We start from the raw sequence: 26,193 nt of genomic DNA, 5'->3' as shown, positions 1-26,193 counted from the left end.
CCCATCTCCAAGGGAATTTTTAACACGATTGTTCAGATCTGGTGCCACGCTTGGTTGGACCACTTTTAAAGCAACCTGCTTTGTACTCGTGTTGCCTGCTGTATTTGAGAACGTCTCAATTTGAAGTGGTAAAAGAAATGGCAAATGACAAAAAGGCAACAAGGCATTGCAAAGTTAAATGAGTCAGGCTACATAATGAACACTGGTATTTTATCAGAATTGAAGTCTGTCTATTCTTCTGTCTAGAACTCTGTAAACACACCAGGAATATCAGAGGCCACCATACAAACAAAAGACATAGTGAAGAACATCCTTTTATCTCCAGGCACAAAGAGGAAGGTAAATATCCCAGCAAGCTCCATCAGTGCACAGCATGGGCAGCCAGGCACACAGGGGATAAGGACCCTGCATCACTGATCAGTCCAAGAAGCAAAGCAAGATGCACAAACACTTCAAACCAGAAACAAACTGTGACAGGCAAATTGCTTGTTTAAGTTCCTTTCACTTCTAATCACCACCATTGCTACCAGTGAGGAAGCCTATTTGTTTCCAGCAGATGGATTTAAACCTCACCCACCCCACGCTGCGGTGCGTTTGGATGATATAAGCTCAGAACCCATCAGAATAAAACCAACTGCCTTAATTCCCCTGCCAGACGCGGGAGGTGGAACAGACTGAGATTCAGAGGCAGCCTCCTCCTTCCCAAGCACCTCTCTAATTTTATCTGGGAGGATGCAAGAAGCGTGACCATAACTGATGTGAGAGGAGGAAGAGTGGGAAATCAAGCACCCCATGCCTGCTCCCCAGCTCACTAAAAGAAATGCCTTGGCTCATTGATATGCAAAAGAACCTAAATGATAACAATCACCAGGTCCCTGGTGTCAATAGGTAAACAGCTCAACAAAAGCAGTAGGGATAAGAAACAAGCTGGCTTTGTCAAATGCTTCGAGATCTCGAGGTAAAAAGCTCTACCTAATAAGCCCAAAGCATTCACGTTGTAGTTATGATCATTGCCATTACAGAGAAGAAACGTCCCAATACCCAAATCCCAAACTAACTAAATAAAAAACAACACTGGAGCTGCATCATGAAGCAGATTGCCTCTTCACCTCAGGGCCACAGGGGGCTGCGTCTCACCTACCACCATTCCCACCTTCTCCCCAAGGATGGGGAGCTCACCGGTGGACCACAGTGGTGGCTTGTCATGTCCCAAATACAGCCATCACAGCTGGATCCCTCCATGAAAGTGGTGAAGCCAGCACCATGGGGCAGTCAGGAAGCTGGTTGTGGTGGGCAGCACTCCTGGAGGAAGGGCAAATTTCTTCATGGAGAGGGTATGGATGAGCGAATTTCTTCATGGAAAAGGCAAGGATGGGGGAATTTCTTCATGCAAAAGGCAAGGAGCAAACTTTCTTCATGTAAAGGGTATGGATGAGCGAATTTCTTCCTGAAAGGGGTAAGGATAAGTTACTTTTTTCATGGAAGGGGTAAGGATGAGCAAATTTCATCATGGAAAGGGTAACGATGACCAAATTTCTTCATGGAGAGAATAAAGATGGGCAAATCTCTTCATGCCAAGGGTGAGGAGTGAATTTCTTCCATGGAAAGGGAGCAGGCGTGTAAATTTCTTCACGAAATAGTACAGATGAGCAAATTTCTTCATGGAAAGGGTAAGGATGAGCACAAGAGGATGGCTGAGCCTTGCAATGTCTACCCGAGGCAGCGGTACCCCAGCCCTGAGGCATTTCGGACACATGGATGCGGCACAAACGGATGCGGCTCAGTGATGACATTCAGCAAGCCAGGCTGGCAGTAGGGCTTGGTGATCCTGGAGGCTTTTCTCAACCTCAACCATCAGGCCGAGGAGCAGCGGTGCATCAGGACAGCGCGGCTGACATGAATTCTGCATGAGCCTGATGCGCGTTGCCATGGAGACGCGCGAGGCCCGCGCTCCTGCCGAGGCCCGTCTGAGCGCATCGCCTGCTCCGGGCCCACCCTCCTTGCCATCAATATTAATTACTTGCTTGGCGAGACAGCGGAGCCGCCTGCCCCATCACCACAGCACGACAACATTCACACCGCCCAGAATTGGCAGGGCTGCGCTTAACCCGGCGGGTGCGGGCTCTGAGATGGGGCTACAGGCAGCATCACCCAACCCTGCTTGGGAACGCCTATGCTGAACGCCTATGATGCTCTGGGGCGCAACCCTACCGGCTCCAGCCTTCCCCAGCCACAGCCATGGGAAGCCCCTTGAAGCTCCCCCATCCTAAAACCCATCCCATCCCTTCCTAAAACCACCAGGATCCGAATCTGAGCGAAGCACCTCAGCCCCAGCTCCCACCTGGAGCACACAGCCCAGCCCCTGCAGCAGAGCAGGGCTGCCTTCGTGTTTCTGTAATTAAGATGAGCGAAAGCTGATCGTTTGGAAGATCTGAAAGCAAAATCTTGTGCTGGAGGCGGTGGTGAGCAAGGTGAAGGTGGTGCCGGGGGCGGACAGGGCAGAGGGAGGTGAAAGCATCACCTCCTTGGGCTCTGAGACATCAAAGCTGCTCTTGTGAATCAAACACCATCTTAAAAGGCTCCCTCATTAATCTGTCAGAGCCCCGCTGTGAGTGTGGCTCGCAGCAAGATGTCGTGGCTCCGAATCACTGGGAGGATTCATCAGGGAGGGGAGCGTGATGGGAAGGAGCCCCAGCAGCGGGGTTCTGCCTGACCCAGTGCACTGAGAGCACACAGGCTCCCCTGGGGAGCAGGCTCTGCCCCAGCACAGCAGCAAAACCCAAAGCTTGATGGCAACCGGCGCCCGCCCAGCTGGGATGCAGCCTGCACCAAGAGGCGAGGGGAAAACACCCATGCATCATTCCAAGCTTCTCCCACCAGCTCTGTACTGCAGAGCGGGGTGTTTACAAAGCAGGAAGATGAGGAGCAGCCAGCTGGGTGCCCGCAGGGAACACAGCTCCTCCCCAGCTGCAGCGGGTCCGTAGCCCATCCCCATCTGTGCTGACAGGCCAACGCAGCACGCTGCCCTTTGCTGCCCTTTCCCAAGGCTGCAGGCTCCGGCAGAGCCTTTCTGCAAGGTTTGCTCATGCTGGCTGCAAGGATCTCACCCAAACCTCAAGTGTGGCATCCAGCTGGCTGCCCACAAGCATCGCCCTGCACACCTACAGCTTTTGCTCTTGACAAACACCTCTCCATCACCAAAACAGTGACGCTGTGCCACCGTGACACTGGGACACACTCCTACAAAAGCAGCATTCACTGGTCAGCACAACCTCTTGCAAAGCACAGAGCCTGGCAGTGTTTCCTAAGTTGGGAGCTTGCAGTGATGCAAGCTTCATGCAACAACTTCAGTACAGCACGGCCAAGGGGAAGAAAAGATAAAGCCTTTTTTGATGCTGCTGCTTTGTCACAAGGCTCCAATGCTAAATGCCTTGTCTTGAGAGACATGGGGCACAGATGTGGGGGCAACAAGGTAAGGCTCAAAGACTGCAATCTCATCAAGGACTTTATGCACGGAAAAGCAGGAACACCTTTGCAGGTCCCCCATCTGCTTCTCCTCTGACACTTAAGCCACATAACATGAAAGAACATAAATTGATCCCCAAGAGAAAGCTCAAGCCTCACTGTAAATGGAGAGGAAAATGCTCTCAAGAGATCAAAAGTGGTGTCTAATAACTGCTGCTACCTTATCTACTGCTCAGCTTTTTTTGAAGAGCTATGTTTAGCTTCTCTCCTCTCTCCACAGCAACCCTGCGCCACTCCAAACTGGCTCAGCCACCAGCAGAGCCCTGCTGTTCCAAAGGGATGGTTCAGCTCTTCTCTTCCCGTCCCCTCCCTCTCCTCCACACTGAGCAGGTAAAGAACACCAGTGCTCCAACATGGGGCACGAATCTCCCCCTGCTCCCCATCACACCAAGGATGGAAGACCTTCCCTTGCTCCCAGCTGGGATCAGCCCCGCTGCCAATTCATTCTGTGGGATCCAAGTCTCACATTGGCTCCTGTCAAGAGAGGACTAGGCTAGGATTAGCAGCCAAAACCAGCAGGGTGTTCCAGTGCTGCCAGGCACAAAGGGAATAGGATTGAAGAGACTGTTTTATTTTAAGTTATATTTGTATGGCTTGTCTCCCAGGCTAGCTGAGCATTTCCTTCCCTGTCCCCTTGAGCAGGTGCAGAACTGCCTGGAGAGCCACCTGCCTCTGAGAAAAGAGGAGTTCAAGGCTTTATCCCCACGCCTGACCATACCTTAGGGCAAGGCAAAGCCAGCCCACAGCCAAGGCTCTCCCCACCTCCCCTCCTTTTACAGCCTCCCACCAGCCAAGGGCCCTGCACCTGCACCAGTGAGTTCCAGTGCAAGTGGAGGTGACACTAGGTGACAAGTGATAGGACACGAGGAAGCAGTCTCAGGCTGCACCAGGGGAGTTTAGACAGAACGTAAGGAAGGACCTCATGGAGACAATGGCTGAACATTGGAAAGGGTTCCAGTGCCCGGGGCAGTGATGAAGACCCTGTGCATGGAGGAACTGCAGAGCAACCAAGGGGAGGTGAGCACCTGATGCGACTTCCAAGCCCAAAGCAATTATTTCCCAACATCTGTTCTCCAGAGCCAGAAGAAGACAATATCCAGGATTGAGAGCACTAACCAGCTGATTGCCTAAGCCAGTACAGAAAGCCACCTGCACCAGCATTTCCCTGCCTAGCTCCATGTCTGGGACCAGTCAAGCTCTGCTCTGCAAACCCTGTATTTATGTCCCCATCTCATGTGTCACTGCTGCTTTTATGCATCCATAAATAAGCATCAAGAGCTGCTCCCAGGCCTGGCATGTTGGGCCAACATCACTCCATTCTCAGTCGCCAAAACAAAATGGGTGTTCAACCCTCTCTGCCTTCTGGGATGCATCCAAGCCTAACAGGGATGGGACCTGAGCCTTTCCCACAGCTGGTCGGTACCATAAGCAAACTACCAGCAAGAGATGGCACCCCAGGCAAGCCATCACAGCTTTCCCATCCACAAGGGCTGCTCAGTAGAACAGCTCCATCATATTCCTCACTGGAACAGGAGCAGAGCATGCACGGGCATGGTGCAAGCACAGCAAGCACAAACCTCCACATCTCCTGCATGCGGCTCCACCGAGGGATGCTGCAAACAAACAGAGCTCCAACCACTCATCACAGACGCTGGAAGAACACCCACTGAATCCTCCCTCTCGGTTCATCTCGCTCCAGGGGGTGCAGAAAGGTGCAGCCCACCCTGTGCTGCACCTGCCCAAGCAGTGCTGCCCTGGGGGGGGCATGGGAGGTGTTTGCAGCACCTGGAGGAGGCACCTTGCCTGGCGCAGCACCAACCGTGGTACTTTTCCATCTCCCATGGGGACCAGAGATCTTTGGGAGTATGTCATCTGGATGGGCAGGGCTGCTCATATTTTGGAGCCCTAAGCTAGGAGTTACACCTACGTTCGTTTTTATTTTTGCTTTAGATATCTTCTCTGGTCCAATTATAGATTAATCACATTTTATCTAGCATCCGTTTCTCCCCCGCCTCCTTCCCCACCCCCCATCACAGAAGGAAAGAAAGAAACAAACGTGTTATTAATTGGCTGCAGTTTTTCTGCTGGGTTCTTCTCTGTGCACATGAGATGAGGGAGGATGGGGAAGGTGGCTGGGGAAGGAGCCTGCCAGCAGAAAGCAGGGCAGTAGAAGCCTGATTTTCAAAGAAAACATGGCTCATATGATGACATTATCTGAGCACATGCTTGCCTGCCAGCAGCTTTTAAACCCATTGGCTGCCAGAAAGCGAAGTTCTACAAATGTGTGGATCTGGCATGGCCACATGCCACAGGTACATGTGCCACTTGCTTTGCTTTTTGCTCCCTGCCTGCAGAACTTCTGCACCTCCATCTTCCCAGTTCCTTTTCCCAAAATCCACACGGCACAGCCACCGAGCTCAGCGCTGCTGCTTTCTAAGGTCCCTTTCTCCAGCCCCCACAACCTCAGCAGACGAATCAGCAACGCTGCCAGAGCACAGCAGAGGCCCCATCTGCTCCTCCAGCCTTTCCCCACTTCCAGAACGCATCACATAAGCAGCAGAAGGGCAGAGGCTCTGCCCTCCCTCCTTACGCAGGGATAAATGCATCCCCAGGGAGGGTGAGCTGCTCTGCTCTGAGCACAGATAGATCACAAAATAGATCACTGGGTCAGGGAGGCTCCAGCAATTTGCCTTCATGGGAGCAAGCTGCAGGAAGCAGGGGTGTACTTACCATCTCGAGGGGTCGGCGGAGTCTGGGTAAAATAACTATTGGGCTTATCTGCAAAGAAAAACAAAACAAGGAGCTATCAGCAGTGTTATTGCACACACTCCTCCTCCCCCACAGCTTCTCTCCCTGGTGGGTTTGGGGCCATGGAGCACCTGCAGTGAGCAGGGAACAGCAGGAGCAGCCCCAGGAGCCTGGCTCTCCTGCTGGCATCACTGAGCATCTCTGGCTGCAGCCCTCCTCTGCGCCATTTGGCCACGGCCGCAGTGCAAATCCCACTGTGGGGCCCATTGCTTGGGACAGGGACAGCACTGGGGGAGCCCAGGAAAGAAGAGGGGACAAAGAAGCACAAGGCAGACAGAATATCAAGAGCATAGGACTGTGAGGCACAGCCCTGCTGTCAGCCAGCTCTTTGCATTTGGAAAAGCAGAAGAGTTTCACTCAGGAGCAGCCCATAGCCGGTGTCAAGCTGCCACCTAGTAAGCAATGCACCCATGGCAGCAGAGGGGACACGTTGCTTCCTTACCACCCCTCCATTCCCCTCCCATTGCCTCTGCCCTGCTCTGGGCAGTACTTTTGCAATGTATTCACACCTTTTACCAGTTGTCCAAGCACACACACCCAGGGAAGCTGTGCACCCCAAAGCTGGAGGACCCACCCATCCCCTGAAGGCTTTCCTCCCTGCAGGTGCATTCCAGCATCAAGGAGGTCAGTGACACCATTGCAAGGAGTGTGCCTGGAGAAAAGCTGGTGCAAGGATGAGGCCACAGAGCAGCCAGCAACACGTGGCTGCATGCAACATGCTCAGCCACACCAGAAGCAGACTGGCATCCCGAGCACTGAAGAAGGACTTCCACTTCTCCCCAGCCTTCTCCTGCTTCCCCTTCCCTGCCCTGCTCCTCCCACACCCCCGGGGAGCACCTACAGTTATTGAGGAAGAGCAGCACAGCAAATCCCAGCGTGGAGGTGGCCAGGAGGATGAGGCAAATGTTGCACGGGATCATGAAGTAGCGCACCACCAAGGAGACCTTGTGCTGGTACAGCCGGTCCCGTTCCAAGGCCCCCGGTGCCATGGGGTACTGGCAAGCCGTCATGCTGCGCTTAAAGTTCAACCTGCTGGTGATCCATCCAAGGCAGAGCGGCCACGAGGCTCACACAGATGCCCTCTGTTCCCCTTTTTTCGGCAGCAGCAAGACCCCAGTTTTCCCAGCGGTTCCCATCCTCTAGGGAACAGGAGGGCAGCGCAGGTTGGTGGCACCTTCAGGACCAAGAGTTTATCTCCACATCTGCCATCATGGGTCTGAGCATTTTCCGGAGAGACCCCCCACAGCCCCGTGCTCAGCAATGCCCCTTCCAGCCAGGGAGAAGTCAATCCGTGTGTGCCAGCAGAGAGCGGGCAAAGAAACCACGAGCAAAAGTGCTGAGAGCTCAACTCCTGCCTCCAAGCCCACAGGAATGGTGACAAGTATGCTGGGGGGCCACCGCAGCACCCCCACACCCCGGTGCCTGCGAGCAGGGCTGGCAGAGGGGCAGCAGGAAGGGGACCAGCATGAGACCCCTCTCTCAGCCTCCACGTCCTCTCAATGGCTCCAGGGATGCAGCTGCTCCCTCCACGCTCCTCGCACCTCCTGCAGCCGCGGCTCCTTGGGATGAGTTCTCCCAATCCCGTACCCCACAGGCAGGGCTGGGGAGGACCCCCACAAACCGCAGCCCCTCTCACAGCGACCGCAAATCCAAATCCATCCCCGCTCTGCTGGTGCTCAGCTCCTCTCCCCCGCCGCCTCGCCAGCTCTCCGGCACCCTCCCAGCCCTCGGGCCAGCAGCAAGGGGCCACCGCCTCGCTCGTCCCCCTCTGCGAGCTGTCACCTCGCCGGCAGGGAGCACGCTGCCAGCTGTCACCTGCGTGGTGGCTGGGATGGGCCAGCTCCCCTTCTCACACTGCTGTGACATGCCAGTCCGTCCCAAAGCGGTCCCCGTCCCTCGCCGAGCCGGGCATCAAGAGAGCGACGGTGGGAGCGATGCGTGCGATGTGACAGCGTTCAGCCCTCATCCACCCGCGTGCGGTCAGAGGGCTGAGCGGCACCAGACAATAAAATGACAAGGGAAAAGGAAGAAAAAAGCCAAGCAACCGCGTGTCCCCGCCTGCCCCACGCCCCGAAGTTTCTCCGCCTCGTTCAGCTCCGGTGTCCCGGTCCCTCCGGAGAGGAACGGCAGCCGACAATAGGGATGAGAAAGGAGGATGAAGAAGGACGCCGGGTCGTTCGCTTCACCCGCGCCCGTGATGGGAGCAGGAACGGCTGTGAACAAAGGCAGCGGGCAGCGCTCTGCCCCAACGCTCGAGGAACACAAAGGCAGCGGGAGCTCAGCTCGGCTCCTCGCCCCTCGTCCCCACGCCGCAGCCACCTGCGAGCATCCCCGCCAGCATCCCGCTGCTCCCGGCGAGACGGAGCGCGGGGTCCTCCTCGCCCTGCTCCCTCGGGAGAGCACGGGAAGGGGAAAAAAAAAATCCCTCTCCTCCGCCTCTTCCCCCCACCCCCTTCGCCTTTTCATTCGTGAACTAAAGATGTTGGGAGAGGCGGGGACTGCACTGTCAAAACTCATTATGCCTCCCCCGGCAGCGCCTCTGCCCGTGCCCCCTCCCCGCTCCGCCCGCCCGGGCCGGGACCCCCAGGAGCCAAACGGAGCGGAGCATGAAAACCAGCGATAAAAAACCATACCAGCCGTTTTAAAGATACGTATTAGAGAGAGAGCGAGGTGTAATGACACCTTCTGGTACGCTCGGAGCTGGGGAGGTAAGGAAGAAACCCATGCCTAGGCAAAATGCTGCCCTACGGGAGCAGAAAATTCTCCCTGGGAATTTCGGCAGCATCATAAAAAGGTGCGGAGTGCACCGGCCCTCTCCTCCTCTTGGTCACCACCAAGCAGGTGACAAAATCCTTCACCCAAGCTTGGAATCCTTCTGCATCTCCCACACACACAGGTGCCCGGAGCCTGCAGCACGGCAATGCCCAGCCCATGGCCTCAATGCTCCCTTCGGGTCAGGGTCTCACTGGAAACTCAGTTCCCCCCCTCCCCAGCAAGGCTTGGCTTCCCATAAAGAAGAAAAAAAAAATCCCAAAGCAAAGCGAGGCCATTTGCATCCCCCGGTGCATGTTTACACATGCAAATCAGCCTGGCACAGTCTTCCCTTTCTTCTCGGGGCTGCAGGACTTGCCCCCCCCCTTTTTCCCCCCCCCCCAACCCCGGCCATTGGGGGCCACTTGTAGGGGCAGCTCTGCAGGAGCTCCCTATGCACGTCCTGGAGGAGGCAGGTTCCAGCTCCAGCCCACTGCACCCTCAAAGAGCACAACATCCACACATTTGCCCCCTGTGTATTTCGGATGAGGTTTTACGGTCAGAGGAGCCACCTGCACTGGGGATACATCACATGTGCCAGATCCACGTGGACCATCAGTTTGTTATCCCCAGCACACACTCTTCACGCTTTGGGCACCGTGAAACACCAGACAGAAGAATATAACAGAGCCACCGTGGTGACAAACCACCTCAGGCTTCCCAAACCTGGCTCACAAGAGCTGCCCAGCCTCAGGCACAGCTGCTACTCCTCTATGACCGGGAAGAAAACATTATCTTTGTGTACATCCATCCTTCCCCCGCCCATTTCTCCAAATGAAAGCGTTCGACGCATTAAGGCCTCCGTGTGGTTACCAGCCACTGGAAAGGCTGGTGCTGTTAATGGGTTCATTGCTGGGATTTCACAGCCAGGAGGTCACAGCTGCTGGCAGCACGCAGCTGATGGGCAGAAGGGGCTGGGTGAGGTGGGGTCCCCAAGCCCATAGCTGCAGATGCGGGCTCCACCTCGGGTCCACGCACATCCCACAGATGGGGGAACGCTCATGTGCGTTTTTTGCAGGACGCCAACCTCAAACTGGGAAGAAAACACCAACCAACAGACGCCCATTTCGTTCCCTTCGCCTCTTCGTTTCTCCTCACTAAATGCCACGTACCAACCTGAGCCCAAAACGCAGTGATGCTCGGGGGTGGGACTGACAGCTGTCAATCTGTCCCTCCTTGCAGAGCCCCTGCAGAACCCCCCCCCCCCCCTCAGCTCCTGCTGCTGCCAGGCTGATTCCCCACCTGGCTCCCTTCTCGCTAATCCTGTTTGGCAGGGAGCTAATTGGGATTTATGTGACAGCACCCAGTGCCTGGAGAGCCATTTCGCACTCCCTCCTGGGGAGGAGGAGGAGGAGGGAGCCTGCAGAAGGTGCTTACACGTTCTCCCTTCCCCATCCCCTCCTGCAGTTTTACAGGCTAATTACCAGCATTACAGCAGAGAGGAGAGGGAGGGGGAGAAAGTGGGGATTTTAATTATTTCATTTAACACTTGGCAGGACCCAGCTCGACTCCTGCTGAGCACTGCCTAGAAATAAAGAGCTTTAAAACCCTGCCAATGGGAGATGGGGGAGAGAGGGTCACAGCCACTCTCCATGTGCAAGTCCCATCCGTGCACACCCTGCATGTAGGCAGGAACCTGCTCCTCTGCTATCCCAAAGTCACAGCGTGGAGCCCACACCTCATCTACCTTGTCCCACTATGCAGCAGTGAATGGGTTTTATGTCTGCTACCCCTCTTAATTAAAAATAAAATACATATAAAGGCAATTCTTTAGAACAAGAGTAGCACACAGCAATCCGTGCGCTGCTATAAGGATGAGGCTGCTGCCCCGAAGTGGTCACACAGCGAACCAAAATCAACCCAGGGAGGGAGGTGGTGCAGTTTGATGCTAAATCCATGCTGATGCCCAGTGCTGTGCCCAGGGACCCGTGGCAGCCTCTGCTCACACTGCTGTCCTTTGGCTTGTTGGGCTGCCAGGACAATTCCCTGTTGCAGGACAAGGGCTGCAGAGCAGGGCTGAAGCCAAGCTGATGAGACAAAGACCCTCAAAGCTCATCCCTCTCTTGTGATCCCCATTACTCCAGGTAGGCAACACTCCTGCCCTAACCCTAATGCAGGACAAAGGTCTGGAAGCTCACCCCAAAACCAGCGCCGTTCACAGCTAGCCAACAGCCCCGACACAGCACAGCACAGCCTGCTCCTCCTGTGGTCTCACACTGCCATCTGCTGCTCTCACTGCAAACGTTCGGATGCGAGGAGCTCCAGCCAGGCTGGGAGCATCGCACTGGGGCCACTCGCTGCATTATGGCATGAGTGCAGCATGGAGGGGATCACAGAACCTGTCAGGTTGGAAAAGACCTCTAAGATTACCCACCTTGCCCACTAACCACGACCCTCAGCCCAGCAGTGCAGCCTGCCCTGGTCCCTCTGCAGAGCCTTCCTTACCCTCAGGCAGATCAACACAGCCTCCCAACTTGCTGCCCCCAGCAAACTTATTGAGGGTGCACTCAATCCCCTCAACCAGACTGTCACAAAGCTATTAATCAGAGCTGAGCCCGCTACCAATCCTAGGCAACACCACTTGTGACTGGACTGCAGCTGGATGCAACTCCATTCATCACCACTCTCCGGTCCAGACAGTTTTTATATCCAACAAACCCATCTGCCCAAGCCGTGGGCTGCCAGGATGATCCTACAGCAACACAGCAGGGTGAACAACCAGCTCAACAACCTCACGGATCAACCAGTGGGGAAATCCATCCTGCTAGCAAGAAGCAGCCACGCAAAGCAAAGCCATCAGAGCTGGACTCGATGATCCTTCATGGGTCATTTTCAACTTGGGATGTTCTAAGCCTCGCTCAGGAGCTTGAAGGGAGCACCAAAGGAAGCCCTTTATCCCCTCACCACCAGCAGCATCTTACAGCTAAGGAGCAGGATGCCAGCAGGGGATGCTGTCGGCTCAGCTAGCACTGCTCCCAGCTATGCTGCTCCCAGAGAGGCCCAGGGTCCAAGCCAGGAGCAAGCAGCTCTCAATAAAACTTTTATATCCCTCCGTTCCCCATTCAGCATGTTTTACAGTGAAAGCACGTGGCCAAGCCAGCCTGTGCTCCATGCTCCATCCCACCCCACATCCCACCCCAACACCACCTGGAGCAATGCTGCTCTCCTCCCCACCCCTCCCCAGGAAGGCAATGAAGGGCTGAGGATGGAGAGGGACATGAGACAGGTGAGAGGTGGCCTTAGATCACAGTTTGCACGTTTTGCAAGGACGGTGGCAATCCAGCTGAGCCCACCGACGTCAGCCTGAGAGGATACTGGCAGAAAGAACAGGCAGCTCTTCAAACTGTGATCTAAAGGCAATAGATGCCCCTGAGGTGAGTGCAGCCAGCAGGCCATGGGGATGGGCGTGCTGTCCCCACCTCTGGAAGGGCCCTATTGCTCCAGCATGTCCTGGGTGGATGGAAACATGAGGGAGACTAACCAGTGAGTTTGACAGTGGATGGGAAAAAGAATACATGGTATTTTTTTGCATGACACACCACCACTTACCAGCAAGAAGCTTCCTATGTTCTTTAGAAAGCGAGGGGAAGAGAAAAAGGAGAGAACAACAGTTAGAACAAGAGAACAGGCAGCTCACCCAGCTCTCTCCTGCCCCCAGATCCCTCCTCCTGCCCCCCTCGCAGGGGCATCCCTGGCCCTGCAGCCCCACATTGCACAGAGGAAGCAGACAGAGGAGATGCCATGCAGCAGTGGCATTTTCCCATGGGTTGCAGAAGTCCCACCTTGTCCTGCAGCACGGGAAGATGTCAGCTCTGACCGATAACCACTGGCACTGCAGCACACAATGGCTAACAAAGGCCCTGCAGAGGGCAACGAGTGCAGCCAAAGAGCCAGAAGGCAGCAAGCAGCACTAGGATTGCCTTGTCAATATTCCAAAATGTTTTCCGAAACCAAGCTCATGCTTTGGAAGCATTCAGGAGCTCAGCCTGGAGGCCGCCCCAATTTCCCCATGCATCTCCCAAGGACCAGCTGCTTCCCATTCACTTTGAAGGAGCACATCCTGCACTGATTCCTCCTACCCAAAAGCATCACCTGGGCAGGAAACCAGAGCACAAGAGGTCCCCTGCCAGCTCTGCATCCCACCAGGATGAGGAGATGCAACTTCAACACAACTCCAAAGCTCTGCTCCTCCACTTTGACACCCGACCTGTGGGGGCACAGAGGGCTCCCCAATGCAGCGTCAGCATCAGCTCCCACAATGAGCTGTGGGACATGAGTAATGTGACCCTGCAAAGAGCCCTGACAGCTCACCCAGAGTATGAGGGGAAAAAAACAAAGTGAGCATTGAGGGCTGGAGAAGGCCCCATGCCAAGGAAGTGACGTGTAGCTTTCTCCATTGGCAACCGGGAGCCCGCTCGGCTCGGAGCTGCTGGGAGATGCAGGGAAGAAAGGAAGAGGGGGGAAAAACAGCTTAAAAATATCCCAGAGCAGCATGGTTATTTTGGGACTTTGATTTATTAAAGACAAAAAAAGGCAGAAATGAAAGCCAAAGTACTATGGCTGGCTCTGGAGGAGATGAAACATCAGCGTCTGGCTGCTGTGCTCCTTCCCTGGCTTCCCATTCAAATGGCATGGGCTGTGCCATCCTCAGCACTTGGCAGCTCTTCTGTGCTCCTGGACAGAGTGGCCTGGAGTTGGTGGAGGGAACAGACCCAGGAGCATTTGGGTCTAGGAGCCTTGGGATGAGCTGGGCTGGGGTTGCCACAGAGCCGTGTACCTGCTGTATTTTAGGGGATTCAAGTTGGCCGCTGCCATTGCCAAGGGAAAGAAGAGTTGACAGCACAGATGGCTGTTGGGTGTTGCACATTCTGGGATGCTTCTGATGAGCAGGGATTTGCCTGAGATGACTGGGAGAGAAAATGTGGAAGAGGTCCATTGGGGCACCAGGACCAGAGGAGCAGGGGCTGCTCTGGGTCTGAATCCCAGCCCAAGGCACACATCTTTCCCTCAGTTAGAACCAAAGTGTGATTGAGACAAGGAGCCCCAGAGCCCAGGCTGCCTTCCAACTCAACAAAATCCACCGTGCTTTGATTTCCCCTTCATCATTTCGCAGCAAAGCGAAGCAGCTGTTAGCATCAAAAGGGGAAAACAAGTTTGTTTCACTAGATATTAAACAAACCAGAAAGGAAGGGAGGGCCAGAGGATGTGTTCCAAGGTCAGGCACTTAGCTCTGGAAAGTTTCCCCATGCAAAATGAGCAGGGGAATGCACCCAAATTCTGCAAAGGGGCAACACCGAGTGCTGATGCTGCACCCAAGGAGCACAGATCAGCGTGCAGCCAGACCTGGAGCAAAGCAGAGCCAATTTCCAAGAGTGCTCCAACAACTCATCTCCTGATGCTCAAGCAACGCCCATCCCAGAGCATTGCCATGCCACTGGTGGATCCCAGGAAGCCACCAACGTGGTGCTGGCTCTGGTGAGCCCACGTCGTGCTGCCTCATTCCCAAGGAAACCAGCCAAGGGTTCCCACGCCACCTTCCTGCTGTTCACTGCATAAAAGCGACACAGACTTCCTGAAATCCCTCTCTCCCCGACCCTCCCTACTGTTCCTCTGCATCCTGCTCCAAGGCCACACTCTGCAGTGAGATAACAAGGCGCTCTGCTGCCAAAAACAGCAGCCAGAGGGGCCCATGATCCACACAAATCTGCATCCAAACAAAGACCTGATTTGAATGGTCAGCCAGTGGAGATGAAGCCTTTTCTCTTGCCTTCCCCCCATTGATGTAAGGCCAGCGTGGGATCTCTGGATGAGCTCCAGGGCTGGTACCAAGCCCAAACCCAGCAGTGGGGCAGGGGATGGGCAGGACAGGTGCCACCTAGGCTGGAGAACACCCAGAAGCATTAATTGTCCCTGCTTGGCATTGGAAATAAGAGTGGCACCTGGGCAGGAGGGCAGCAGGAGCTTTCTCACCTTCCCCGCTGCCGAGCTGGGAAGAACAGTCCCCGACACACAGCCAGAATTGAAACCAGATGTGTAGGAAGTGTCTCATTAGCAGTAATTGCTTTGCAAGGATTTGAGGTTTCCCCTTCGTGCCACCACCGAGCGCACTTTTCAGAAGCAGCCGTGTGTCGGGCACCGGAGGGAGAGGGGAGAGGAAAAAACAGTGAGGGCAGAGCCTCGGCTACACTAACATTTTCATTGAAGCCAGGAGAAGTTTACTCAGGCCAGGCTGGCTGTAGAGGATCGCTGCTGCAGCGGATTAGGCTGAAAAAACTCAGCCTAATCTAACAAGGCCCCTTGTGGCCAAACGGTTTGGGAAGCAGCACCCAGGAAGGAGAGTGGCCATCCCTCCTTCCTCACCCCTAACATTACCCAGGCAGTGCTTTAGCCCGGGTCACAGGGCTGAACACACAATGACACAAAGCCAAGGGCAGCATCCCTGCATGCTCTCGCATTTCTCCTGTTTGTTCTTCCATCCCAGTGAGGATTACAGAGCTGTGCACAGGGGGATGCTGCAGGCGCACAGCTCCCAGCTGGCTGCCACTGCTCTGTCCCCTGCAGTCCCAATGGGCACACCTGGAGGAGACCCTCGCTTCAGGACCACTCTTCCAGCTGCTTTCCATCCTCTGCAACACAAAGGATCTGCTTTACGCAGGAGTGAAACCAACCCTGGCATCCCAGTGACAGGGATTCAAAGGAGCTGTGCCTTATTCAGGGGGAGATGAGCACACCAGACCCTACAAACCTCTCTCCCTCCCTCTTTGGGCTCTTTCCTGCAGCCTGGCTCCCTCCCGGCCCCAGCAGAGCTCGGATCGCCGTCTCCAGGGCTGAGACAATAGCTGCTTATGTTCTGAAGCAGCGCAGCTTTCTGGGCCGGCAGCCAGGGCTGGCAGCTCTCAGCAGCGGGGAATAAAAGGCGCATTTGTGCCGCGCAGCCCCTCTGCACCAGTGGGGCACCCTCAAAGGGAGGGAGGCAAGGCATCAGCCTGCTGGGGAGCAGGCACAGAAAGACAGACAGATGCCCTGGGCTTAGCGAGAGGGAGAAAGGCAGCAGGGCAGAGAGCTTGTTCCAAGCTGCTCGCTCAGAGATGCTCAGCATCCCTTGCCAAGAGAGCATCGGGAGCTGGGGATGCTCTGGGCACCCTGTGCAGGATTTAAGGCTGTGGCTCAGCACCCTGTGCCAGCAGCCAGAGCTGGGGACATCTGCACCGATGTCCCCATGCAGAGGGATGCCTGCTGGATGCCACCTGTCCTCCTGCTGCCAGCAGAGGCATGGCCCCCAGTTGGTGCAATCTCCCCAATTTGCTGGTGCAGCAGCCAGCTTGCAGCACCCCACGCAGCCCAGCAGGTGCAACACCCCACAGGCTGCAAGCACAGCACTGCGCCCCACTGGGCTGTTATTACAGCTCTAGGCAGTACATCATTCATTCTGGTACCCCTCCTCCTCAGCACTGCTGTCAGGTGCAATAGCCAACAGCACAGCCTTTAAGATGCCCGCGTTCTACTACAAAGTGCCAATCAATTAATCTAAAAAATATATATTTATGCATCAAACTGGCCACTTTTATTTTTTTTTCCTCCCCTTTTCTTTTTATGAAGCTTTAAAGTCGCCTTCCAACTGTCCTGAATAATTGAAGTTAACATGAAAATTTAAAGTCTTTCAAGACGTCATTAAAATTCATTCCCTCTCCCCTTGGAGAATTGTCATTGCTGGAGTCCCACGTCGGGCAGACAGCACACACAGCTGCCTCCGGTCTCAGCATTTAACTCCCTTCTCTCTGGCTAAAGAAAACTCACTTGAACGGAGATGCTGAAATAGCATCCTGCATTGCACCAGAGGATATCTCCCCCTGCCACCACCTCCCAGACCAGGAGGAGCAAACCACGAGGACCTGTCTTTTGCAAGCACACCATCACACAAAGCATCCCCGTGTGCCCCAGCCTCCCTTGCCCCACTTTCAGTCCAAGAACAGAGATAAATGCTGTTCTTACCTAGTAATGAATAATCCAGAAGCCACGGGGGAGAGGGCAGCACATGCAAAAGAAAACAGAGCAAAAGCAGTTGGTGAGAGCAAAGCAAAACCCTGCTGCTGGTGGGAGGCTGGAGCACTTCTGTACCCATTTCCCAGGGAGAAGCCCACCACAACCCAAGCAAACAACACATCTGGTGGCAGGGAGGCAATCAGGATGTAGCACGAAGCTGCAAAAGCAAAGGAAGGATTCATCTGCCCAAGAAACCCTCGGAAGCATTTAGGAGGAGCCCTGCCAGGACTGAAGGGCAATGCCTTTCACCCTCCTCTTCCCCTGCAAACCCCACGGCATCAGATCTCTTCTCTGCCAGAAGGGATGCACCCACAATTCCCCATGGAGAGAAGTAAGACTGTGGCAAGAATCCCACACTGAGGGCTGGGATCAGGTAAGAGAGCTCAGGAGATCCAAGGGAGGGTCAGCCCTGCAGCAGCCAGAGGGGCTGGCAGCCAGCAAGCAGCTCTGCTGCAGCACTCTCATTTCCTAATGGCATGCTTTAATCTCCTAATTGGGCTGCAGCACCACTCCCAGCATGGGGTTAAGTCACCTGGATGGTTCAGGAAGGGGCTGGGCGAGCGGCCAGGGCTGGAAAATCCCAACACCTCCACCAGGGTCTCCAGCACACAGCCCTGAGATCGCTCTGCTTAAACCAGGGGAGAAATCACAGCGGGGCACTGAGAGCCTGAGGATGCTGAGAGACACCCAAGCAGGGAGAAACAAAGGGATTTGGGGCAGCAGGCTGCAGGAAAAGGGGTGCGTGCCACGGTGGGGACGGAACGGGCACGGCCAAAAGGGCAGCGAGTGCCCAACGGAGCTGCAGCAGGCAGCTGCTGCCACCCGCCCGGGGTTGCCAAGGCGGCTGGGCTCTGTATATGTAGCAACAAGCTTTGAAGTCAGGGCAGAGGAATGCATCCCTATCCGTTCGGCCAAGGCAGGGCACACGGCCACCGCCGTGCTGGGTGAGCTGCAGGCACGGAGCATCCCGCCGAGCCAAGAGCTGCAGGACTGCAAGGCTCGGCACCACCAGATCCCTCGATTTGAGCCGGCCCCTCTGCTCACATCCCCGCGTTGCTGATGGATGCCCTGCACTCCGTCTGTACAAACTCTGGCGAATTTTGGGTGTTGATTCGCACGTAGGCAGCTTGCTGCCTGCAAACAATGAGCGCTGTGTGCTGACACCCCCGGCGCGTTGCCGACCATCTGTCCCAACTGGGGGCTGCCATGAGCTCAGCAGCAGAGTTGGCACCAGGATGGGTGTGAAGCTGCCACCTCTCCCCCCTCTCCCCCTACGAGGCACCCACAGGGTTGAAGACGCGGTCAAAACGGACTCACAGAGCCAATTATCCATCCTCTATGCTCATTAAGCACCGTGCAGAGCCCACGTATTCAGCAGGCAGCTCCCAAACTTCCACACTGCGGAACCAAGAGATGCCCACGTCTCCCATCCCATCACACTTCTATGGCACTAATCATCAATTCAATGATTCTGTGATGTCCACAGGCACAGCTTTGCTCACAGGACAGCATTCCTGTTTCCAGCCCTCCAGAGCAAAAATGCACCATGCTAACACATAAGACACGCCAGATTCAGCGTGAAAGGAAAGCCTTTAATCTGAGGCAGGCTTCAAGCAAGTGCCAGCTCCTTTCAACCCTGTCCTCCTGTAAACATCAGCTGTGATGGGGTCACCAAGCAGGACGGGGTAAGGAGCATCTGAGTGCATAGGCGTGAAGGAGCCGGACCCTGCTAGGGCAGTAGGAGGCCAGAGCAATACTTTCCCTTATTGTGAAAGTGGCTGAGGGCTCCCCAGGGCCTGCACTCACTGCTTGGGTTCACAGGGCAGAGCTGCAGCCCACGCTGCCGCTTCCCATCATCCGCCTGCAGGAGAATATGGGATTTCCGGGGACTGTTCCAAGGGTTCCCACGCCTGGGCTGGGCATGGCACAGCTTCTGCCACCATCCTGCCCTGTTCCTTCTGCATCTCAGTGCAGATGTTGTAAGCAGAGCCCCCAGCTGCATCCCCGCTACCAACATGCAGATCTGCAGGGCGTTTGCAGAAGCACCACTTGCAGCAGCGCTGTGCAATTTAGAAGAGATTCCCTTGAGCAAAGAAAGTGCAAGTCCAGCTGGCTAGGAGTCTAACAGAGCTGTCTGGGAGGAATTATCAGTCTAAAAAAACAATCCCAGCCCGGGTTTCTTTAGATTCCCTCCTGTTTCGGTGCCTGGGAACTGGGTTCCAGCCAACAGCCCTGAGAGCGGCTAGCGAGGTTTCTCATGAGCATGAGGCACATCAACCAGCAGTGAGGGTGTTTGGAACAGGGCAGAGAGGCTGTGAGCACCCAATGCAGCCCCAGAGCTCTGCACATCACTCTGAGCATCACCAGACCTCCAGCACTGCAGTTACCCGCCAGCTGCTGAGCTGTGCTGCACGTAGGCAGCCTGCAAACACACTTCTACAACGAGAGGTCCCAGTGCTGTTGTTTAAACAGAACACCCCAGGCTCGCATCAATGGCACTGCCAGCAAAGCAGCACTGAGCAGGCAGCACATCTTGGTGCTGCATCCAAGCGCAGGGTGCCCCTGCCATGATATGCATGGGTGCAGCCCCTGGGCTCAGCTCTGATGTGTACTTCCCCATCTAAAAATGGGTGGGAGAAGCTTTGATGTTCCACTGCGCAGCTCCACAGCAAAGATGGACTATGGGAGATAAAAGAAAACCAACAAACTTCACAACAGGATACATCCTGGAGATAAAGAGGGAAAGAATTTCATTTCCATGGAAGGGATGGCATGTGGTCCATGGAATCACCACGCAGATGATGTTTTCCACCGCTGCCCTTTGTGGCACCACAGCAGCACGTTACAGATGGGTGGGACAGGCTGCCCCAGTTTGAAAATGCCATCTGGAATCCAGCACCGCTGCTCACATGGTTTCCAAAAAGCAGAAACAACAACAAACCAGCACAGGAGCTGAAAAAGCTGGGCTCCATCTCCCAGCAGCAACCACAACACTCAGGGAAGCCACCAGCACTGCATCCATCCCAAGGCAAACACCTGAGCTGCCAAACCTCCAAGATTCAGCCCCAGCAGAGCATCCCCAGAGGATGAGCTGTGAGCAGAGCTGGCATCAGAAAACTGCTTGCGTGGAAATGCCCCTGGGGACATGCAGCATCCCTTGGCATCCTCCAAGGGAAAACATCCCAGCTGTACTGCTTGCTTCCCCTCAGCAACACAGGGCTTGTTTGAGGGTCTAGGTGCCCAGGGGGTGCTGGGGAACCCCAGCAATAGGGCTGCAGGAAGCCAAATGGTATGCCAGCATCTGTCCTCTAAGAATAACTTTTCTGCCCAGGAGCACATCACAAGAATTAGCTCCTGATGCTGCACAAGAGCCAGCAACATGCAGGCATGGAGTGAGCACGGATCAACAGGGCAGCCCAGCACTCCCTCAAGTGGAAAAAAACTTTTTTGGATGGGATGAGGCGTTTTATCTCGGCAGGAAGCTGGGGTGCAGAGAAGCGCTGTGCCTGGTGCTATCCCACCTGGTTACCAGTGGAAAATAACACTAGAAAGAGATTAAAACCCTTTCACGTGAACAACAAGCTGCAAGGAGAGGGAACAGGAACTCTAAACCAGCAGAATCAAGACGGCAGAGTTGAATTTTCCACGGCACTGCTGCAATCCTGCTCGAGAACCCCTATCCTATCCTTCTCCACTGCAAAGCCCGAATGCTTCGCAACCCCAGTGCAAGTTCCCACAAGCAGCACAGCGGGGCAGGCAGCTGCTCCCCAGCAGCCTTCCCCACACCCTCACGGAGAGGTGCTGCCTTCGTGGCCCTTCCCCACCCTCCCAGACGTGCTCCGGCGGTGTCCGAGCGCTCCTGCTGCACGTGGGGATGCATTGCTGGCATTCCAGCCTGGCAGCGCTCCGCCGCACGGCAGACACCTGACCACGGCGCGTGCCATGGCAGGTTGCAAAATGGGAGAGCATACAGCACACGGAGGAGGAGCTGCACTTGCCCTGGGTGCATTCCTCATACCCCCTCCCCGCTTCCCCTCCGTGAGTTGGGGTCCAAGCAATCCATCCTCCTGCTGCATTCTGCTTTGTCCTCTTGGCAGGACGGCCCTGCACCTACCTGAGCACCCAACAGCCCTGGGGCACTCTGCACCTATCAAGGAGAATGCAAACCAACAGCTGGCAGCGAGGGGTTTGGTTCTGATCTATGGCTCTGCACCATGTGTTGGTAGCTCCTATCTTGGCCAAAAAGGAGTGTTGCAACCAAGCTACAGCTCAAGGTGCAGCCCATGCTTCTGGGGGGAACAGATTGGCAGAGGCAGAGTGGGGCTGGCAGTGCTAAGCAGACCAGGCACAGATGCACGTTTGCTATTTGGCCTTTCCCTCCCCATTTCCTCCGCAGGGATGAAGCTTCCCAACATCTCCCCATCTGCTTTGACAAAGGCTCTTGCAGCCAGCCTCATCCTGCCCAACCGCTGTGCCTACAGCCAGCAACACCAGGCAGCATAGGCACAACTGAAAGGGGGAAAAGGAAGAAAGAAAAGAAAAAAAAAGGAAAAAGAATAAAAATAATAATAATAATAATAAAAGCAGCTTCTCAGGCAAGTTAGTGCAGCACAGCAGCCTGCCCAGCCCCGTGCTGGGGAAGCCATGCACCCACCCTGCAAAGAAGGAAGCATGCAAGCACAGGCAGGCGTGCAGCCGTTGCACTCCCCACTGCACACCAGCATATCCCAAAAGGATGAGAATGGGGATATTTGCAAGAACCCAGCTTTGTGCCCACCTCCCACCACGCACGGAGCACGCAAATGTGGGTGCTGCTGCTTAATTTCCCCCTGCAAGCCTTAGGGAACGAGGCTGGAAGACCAAAGTCTGCCTGGGTTGCATCCTGCTGCCCGCAGCAGATGTTTAAGGAGTGTCAGAGCTGATCAAGGGCTGAGCTCGCCTCCAACACAAGCACACCTTCCCCGGGTCTGGACACCAGCTCTCCAAACTTCAGTGTCTCCATACAGCAAGCAGACATTTCCCTCCCCCATCCCATGCATCCCCCATGCAGGAATTTGGCACCCAGGATGGGGACTTACCCAAAGGGCACAGGAACACGCCCCAGAGAACCGATGCAACCTATGGGGAGAGGTCTCTCCCTGGCCAGGGCTACGTCACTGGGTGACAAAGTGTCCCCGTGCCATTGCTTTCAGGCAACCTCACTGCCCAGGAATGCAGCGGTGCTGGGAATAGCGGGGACGGGATGCTCACCTTCATGGGGCTGGAGCTGCTCCCCAGGGCTGAACCTCCCTGCACTGCTGCCAGGCGCTGCCGCTGATCCCACTTTATCTCTTAGATAAACAGCATCAGTTCAAACAATTTGCTCAGGGATTTTATTGCTGCATAAACAGGCAGCCCAGCGCTACAAGGGAGGCTGCGAGAAGCAGGAGATGGATACATTAAGCAGAGAAATAACTCCCCGAGAGCATGGCTGCCCCAAATGCAGCCTCTCGCCAAACCCAAATTGGTCCTACAGCCCAACCGACACCATTTGCACGGGCAACAACCAAGAACTCACTTCTGACCCTATACTGTCAGAAGCCTCTATGGGGTCAAGCCACCCTCTTACCCCCAGCACCCAAAGGTCAGGGTAGTGGTTTTGCCCCAAGACCCCCACCATAAAGACTGAGCTCTGGAGGGACCCAGTGGAGGACTCACAGCCACCACCCCACGCTGCCACTGTCCCCCAGCACCATGGGCCCATGGCACTGACCCCACACGCTCCCAAGCCCCCATCCCTATGCTGCTCCCCCCGCACCCAGCAGCTTATCCGGGCGTACCTGGCTGAGCTATGAGCGGAATGCTGGCCCTGGCTGCCGGCCCAGGGCTGGGAGAGGATTAAGGTTTATTGAGCAGAAAGGTGTAAGGGGGGGGGAGGGCACCCAGGGGACAGCTTTGGGACAGAGGTGCCACAGGAAGGGGCACAGAAAGCCCCATTCCCCACACGCCGCAGTGCCCTGGGGCAGCTCCCAGGCTTTGCCATCCTGGGACAGCACAAAGCTGGCAGCTCCAGAGCACCGATTCAATTTCAGTGCCCATCCCTGCCAGCTGCTCCCTGAGCCATGCAAATAGGGGCTGTTTGTTAAATGGGGGAGGGGGAGATTGCTCACCTGGGGAAGCACAGTTACCAACTCCGAAAGGTAACCCTGGGACACCTTCTGCAAAGTGCAGCTCTGTGTTTTGACAACAGTGGTTGGTAGAAACGCTCTCTGCAGCCCGTGATCAACTGGCTGTGCTGCAGCCTGCAGGATCAACCCAATGGATTGCAAGCAGCCCACAGCAGGGCGAGGTGCTGCAAGCAGGAAGGCATTCAGGGTGCCCATCCAGATCTCTGCTATCCCGTCCCACACACCAATGCTTCCCCAGTAGAGCAGCCATCCCTTGATTTTACAGAGGTACCTGCACTCCAGGCCACAGAGCATGGATTTTATCCCAGAAACAGAGGGAGATAGGGCACTTCTTGGCTGCAGAGTGCAGTGCCAAAGCCAAGGCAATCACAGCTTGGCAGGAGGATGGAGCTGGCAGGCAGCGCTGTGCCTAAACCCACACCCCCAGGGATGCTGCTCTGCAGGCTAGGGGTTCAGAGTGCTGGGGGTACCAGGATGCTGCAGGACATCCTGGCCCATGAGGGGCTGAGCACCAGAAGGGATGAGCTGCACTGCAGGACTGATGCTAGGTGGTGTGAACTCACTCTAGCCATGCTCTGACAGAGAAATCAGCCCCTCAGCATCTCTGTTCCCCTTGCTTTAATTGGTTATCACCCACAAATCAACGAGGCTTTGGCACAGCCAGCTCTCCACTCACTTCAGCTAATTGACTGCAAACCAGAGAGCAGCACTCCAACATCAGAGAGAAAGCACACTGAGAGCCCATCGGGACAGCATTGCATCCTCTGGGGAGTGCAGTTCATTCCCAACCTCCACACCCAGGGAGAAAAATGGGGAGAAAGAGTAGAAGCATCGAAGAGGTGGAAAGAGGAAATGGGTTCAGGCTGTGCCCACCTCACCGTGCTGGTAAGGTTTGCCATGGTCTGCAAGGTGGGTGAGCAGGAGCCAGGCAGCTGCAGGACACACAGGGAGTAAGAATTAGGAGCAAATTAAAAGAGTTGCTTCTGTAGGCTGTGCTGCAGCCAGACTGAAATCAGCTGTAGGTATAAATTATTGAAAGCACTCTGGCCCCGTTTCTTATACTAATCAAAGAAAGCGATTCCAGGGGGCTGGAAGTGCAGGAAGGGGTGATTTGCCTGGCCCCCAAGGGGACTGCTCCCTGCTGTAGGAAGCAGCAAAGCACTCCGAAGCATGGCACAGCACCAGGAGCACACAGCCAGGGCCCAAAGCGCAGAAGGAAGATGCTGCTGCCCAGACACCCGCAGAGCAATGCAGCAGGACGTGCTCAGAGCAGGGCCGGAGCCTTCCCAGAGCAGTAGCCTCCCACACCAGATTAAAATTCCATTGGAATTTGCTAAACAAATCGACTCCCTTGGCTACTGCCATAAACCCAAGGGATGTTTCGCCTTACTATCACGCAGCGCCCTGTTCTTAGGCAGTGGGACAGCATCATGCTCCATATGTTCCCATCACCAGGACTCAGCCCATCCTGCAGTCCCCTCTCCAGGGGTCAGCAGGAGCCCCACTGTTTTGCAGCGCTGTGTTCTCCCCTCTCTGTTTCCTGCACTCTTAACAGCTGCTGGAGAACTTCCTCGCCCCGAGATGGAGGTGTTGATGCTGTTCTCGTTATCTTCAATTCAAAACAGAGCCAAGAAGAAAGGAGAGGAAAGAAAAAAAAGAACACAAACCCACACACCGAGCCTCCCAGCTCCCTCCTTGCACAAACAGTGCCAGGGATGGATTGAAAAGAAATAGGCACAGGGTGGGGAAGTGCTGCAATGAGACCAGAGCATGGGAAGAGACCACAGCCCGCATCACCTAACGCAGAGCCGTGCCAGCAGTTCCCCACTGTGCACTGCTTACAGCCCCTGGAAGGATCCTGAAAAGGGAATTTTGCATGGGCTGCTTTACAAGAACAAAACGTCTCAGTTCTGCAGAGCTAGAAAAGAAAGGGAGGGCAGAATAGGAGTGAGCAGAAAGATGACAAAACGGAGTGGGCAATGTCGCTTTGAGAGGGGCTTTCCAAGCAGCCCTGCTCCCAAGCCCAGCAGAAACCTCTGAGCACAGAACAAAGTGGAGGAGAAGCGCAGCAATTGTGGGATTTGCCATGGAGAGAAGAAGGCTGGAAGAGAGGAGAAGAAATCCATGCAGGCTGAGGGTCCCCCCAGCCCATGGTGGGATTCCACCCCATAAAGCACATGGGGGAAAAAGTACATTACAGGAACAAAGAGGGGAAGGAAAGCAAAAACGAGTTATCCCAGGGTGAAAACATGCAAGAGCTGAATCTGGATGCAGTTCTTCAATGGGAGTAATTAATGGGGTTGCCACAGAGATGAAAAGTCGGGAGAGTTCTGGCCTGGCTATAATAAGAATTTTAATAAGAGCTAAGTGACATTTTTAAACATATGGAGCATCTGCGGCACGCTGCAATCTTGAACGTGTGCCAGAGCAGCCAGTGTGATTACAAGCATCTGCATGGGGGGGAAAACAGAGGGATGCACCCATAGATACCACACAGCAGCACTGGGACACCCAGGTGGGATGTGGGATACACTGAGGGTCACCAGTGCTGGGATAACTCCTATTGGGAAGCCCAGCATCGCCCATCATTGGGATTTCTCCTATTGGGAGGCCCAGCATTGCCCATTGGTAAGATATCTCCCATTGTGAGGCCCAGCATCATCCACTGTTGGGATATCTCCTGTTGCAGCATTGCCCATCACTGGGATATCTCCTGTTGGGAAGCACAGCACTGCCCATCGCTGGGATATCTCCCATTGGGAGGCACAGCATCTCCCATCGCTGGGATATCTCCCATTGGGAGGCACAGCACTGCCCATCGCTGGGATATCTCCCATTG

At 55.1% G+C, this 26,193-nt stretch overlaps 1 protein-coding gene across 2 annotated transcripts in view; it reads right to left on the bottom strand.

Moving 5' to 3' along the window:
- Positions 1-26,193, bottom strand: part of AGRN (agrin) — a 63,972-nt gene that overhangs the window by 29,655 nt on the left and 8,124 nt on the right. The window contains exons 3-4 of one of the 2 annotated variants that reach the window (XM_042883000.1): positions 12,694-12,714; positions 6,256-6,303 (exon numbers count right to left, since the gene is read on the bottom strand). In XM_042883000.1, the coding sequence (XP_042738934.1) occupies positions 6,256-6,303; positions 12,694-12,714 (69 nt within the window). The remainder of the gene's footprint in view (positions 1-6,255; positions 6,304-12,693; positions 12,715-26,193) is intronic. The other variant, XM_042883001.1, reaches the window with a different exon arrangement.

Source organism: Lagopus leucura, unplaced genomic scaffold (assembly GCF_019238085.1).
Source record: "Lagopus leucura isolate 7727_CA_CO unplaced genomic scaffold, USGS_WTPT01 Super-Scaffold_100037, whole genome shotgun sequence".
Classification (NCBI taxonomy): Eukaryota; Metazoa; Chordata; class Aves; order Galliformes; family Phasianidae; genus Lagopus; species Lagopus leucura.
This window is presented reverse-complemented; position numbering and strand designations above follow the sequence as displayed.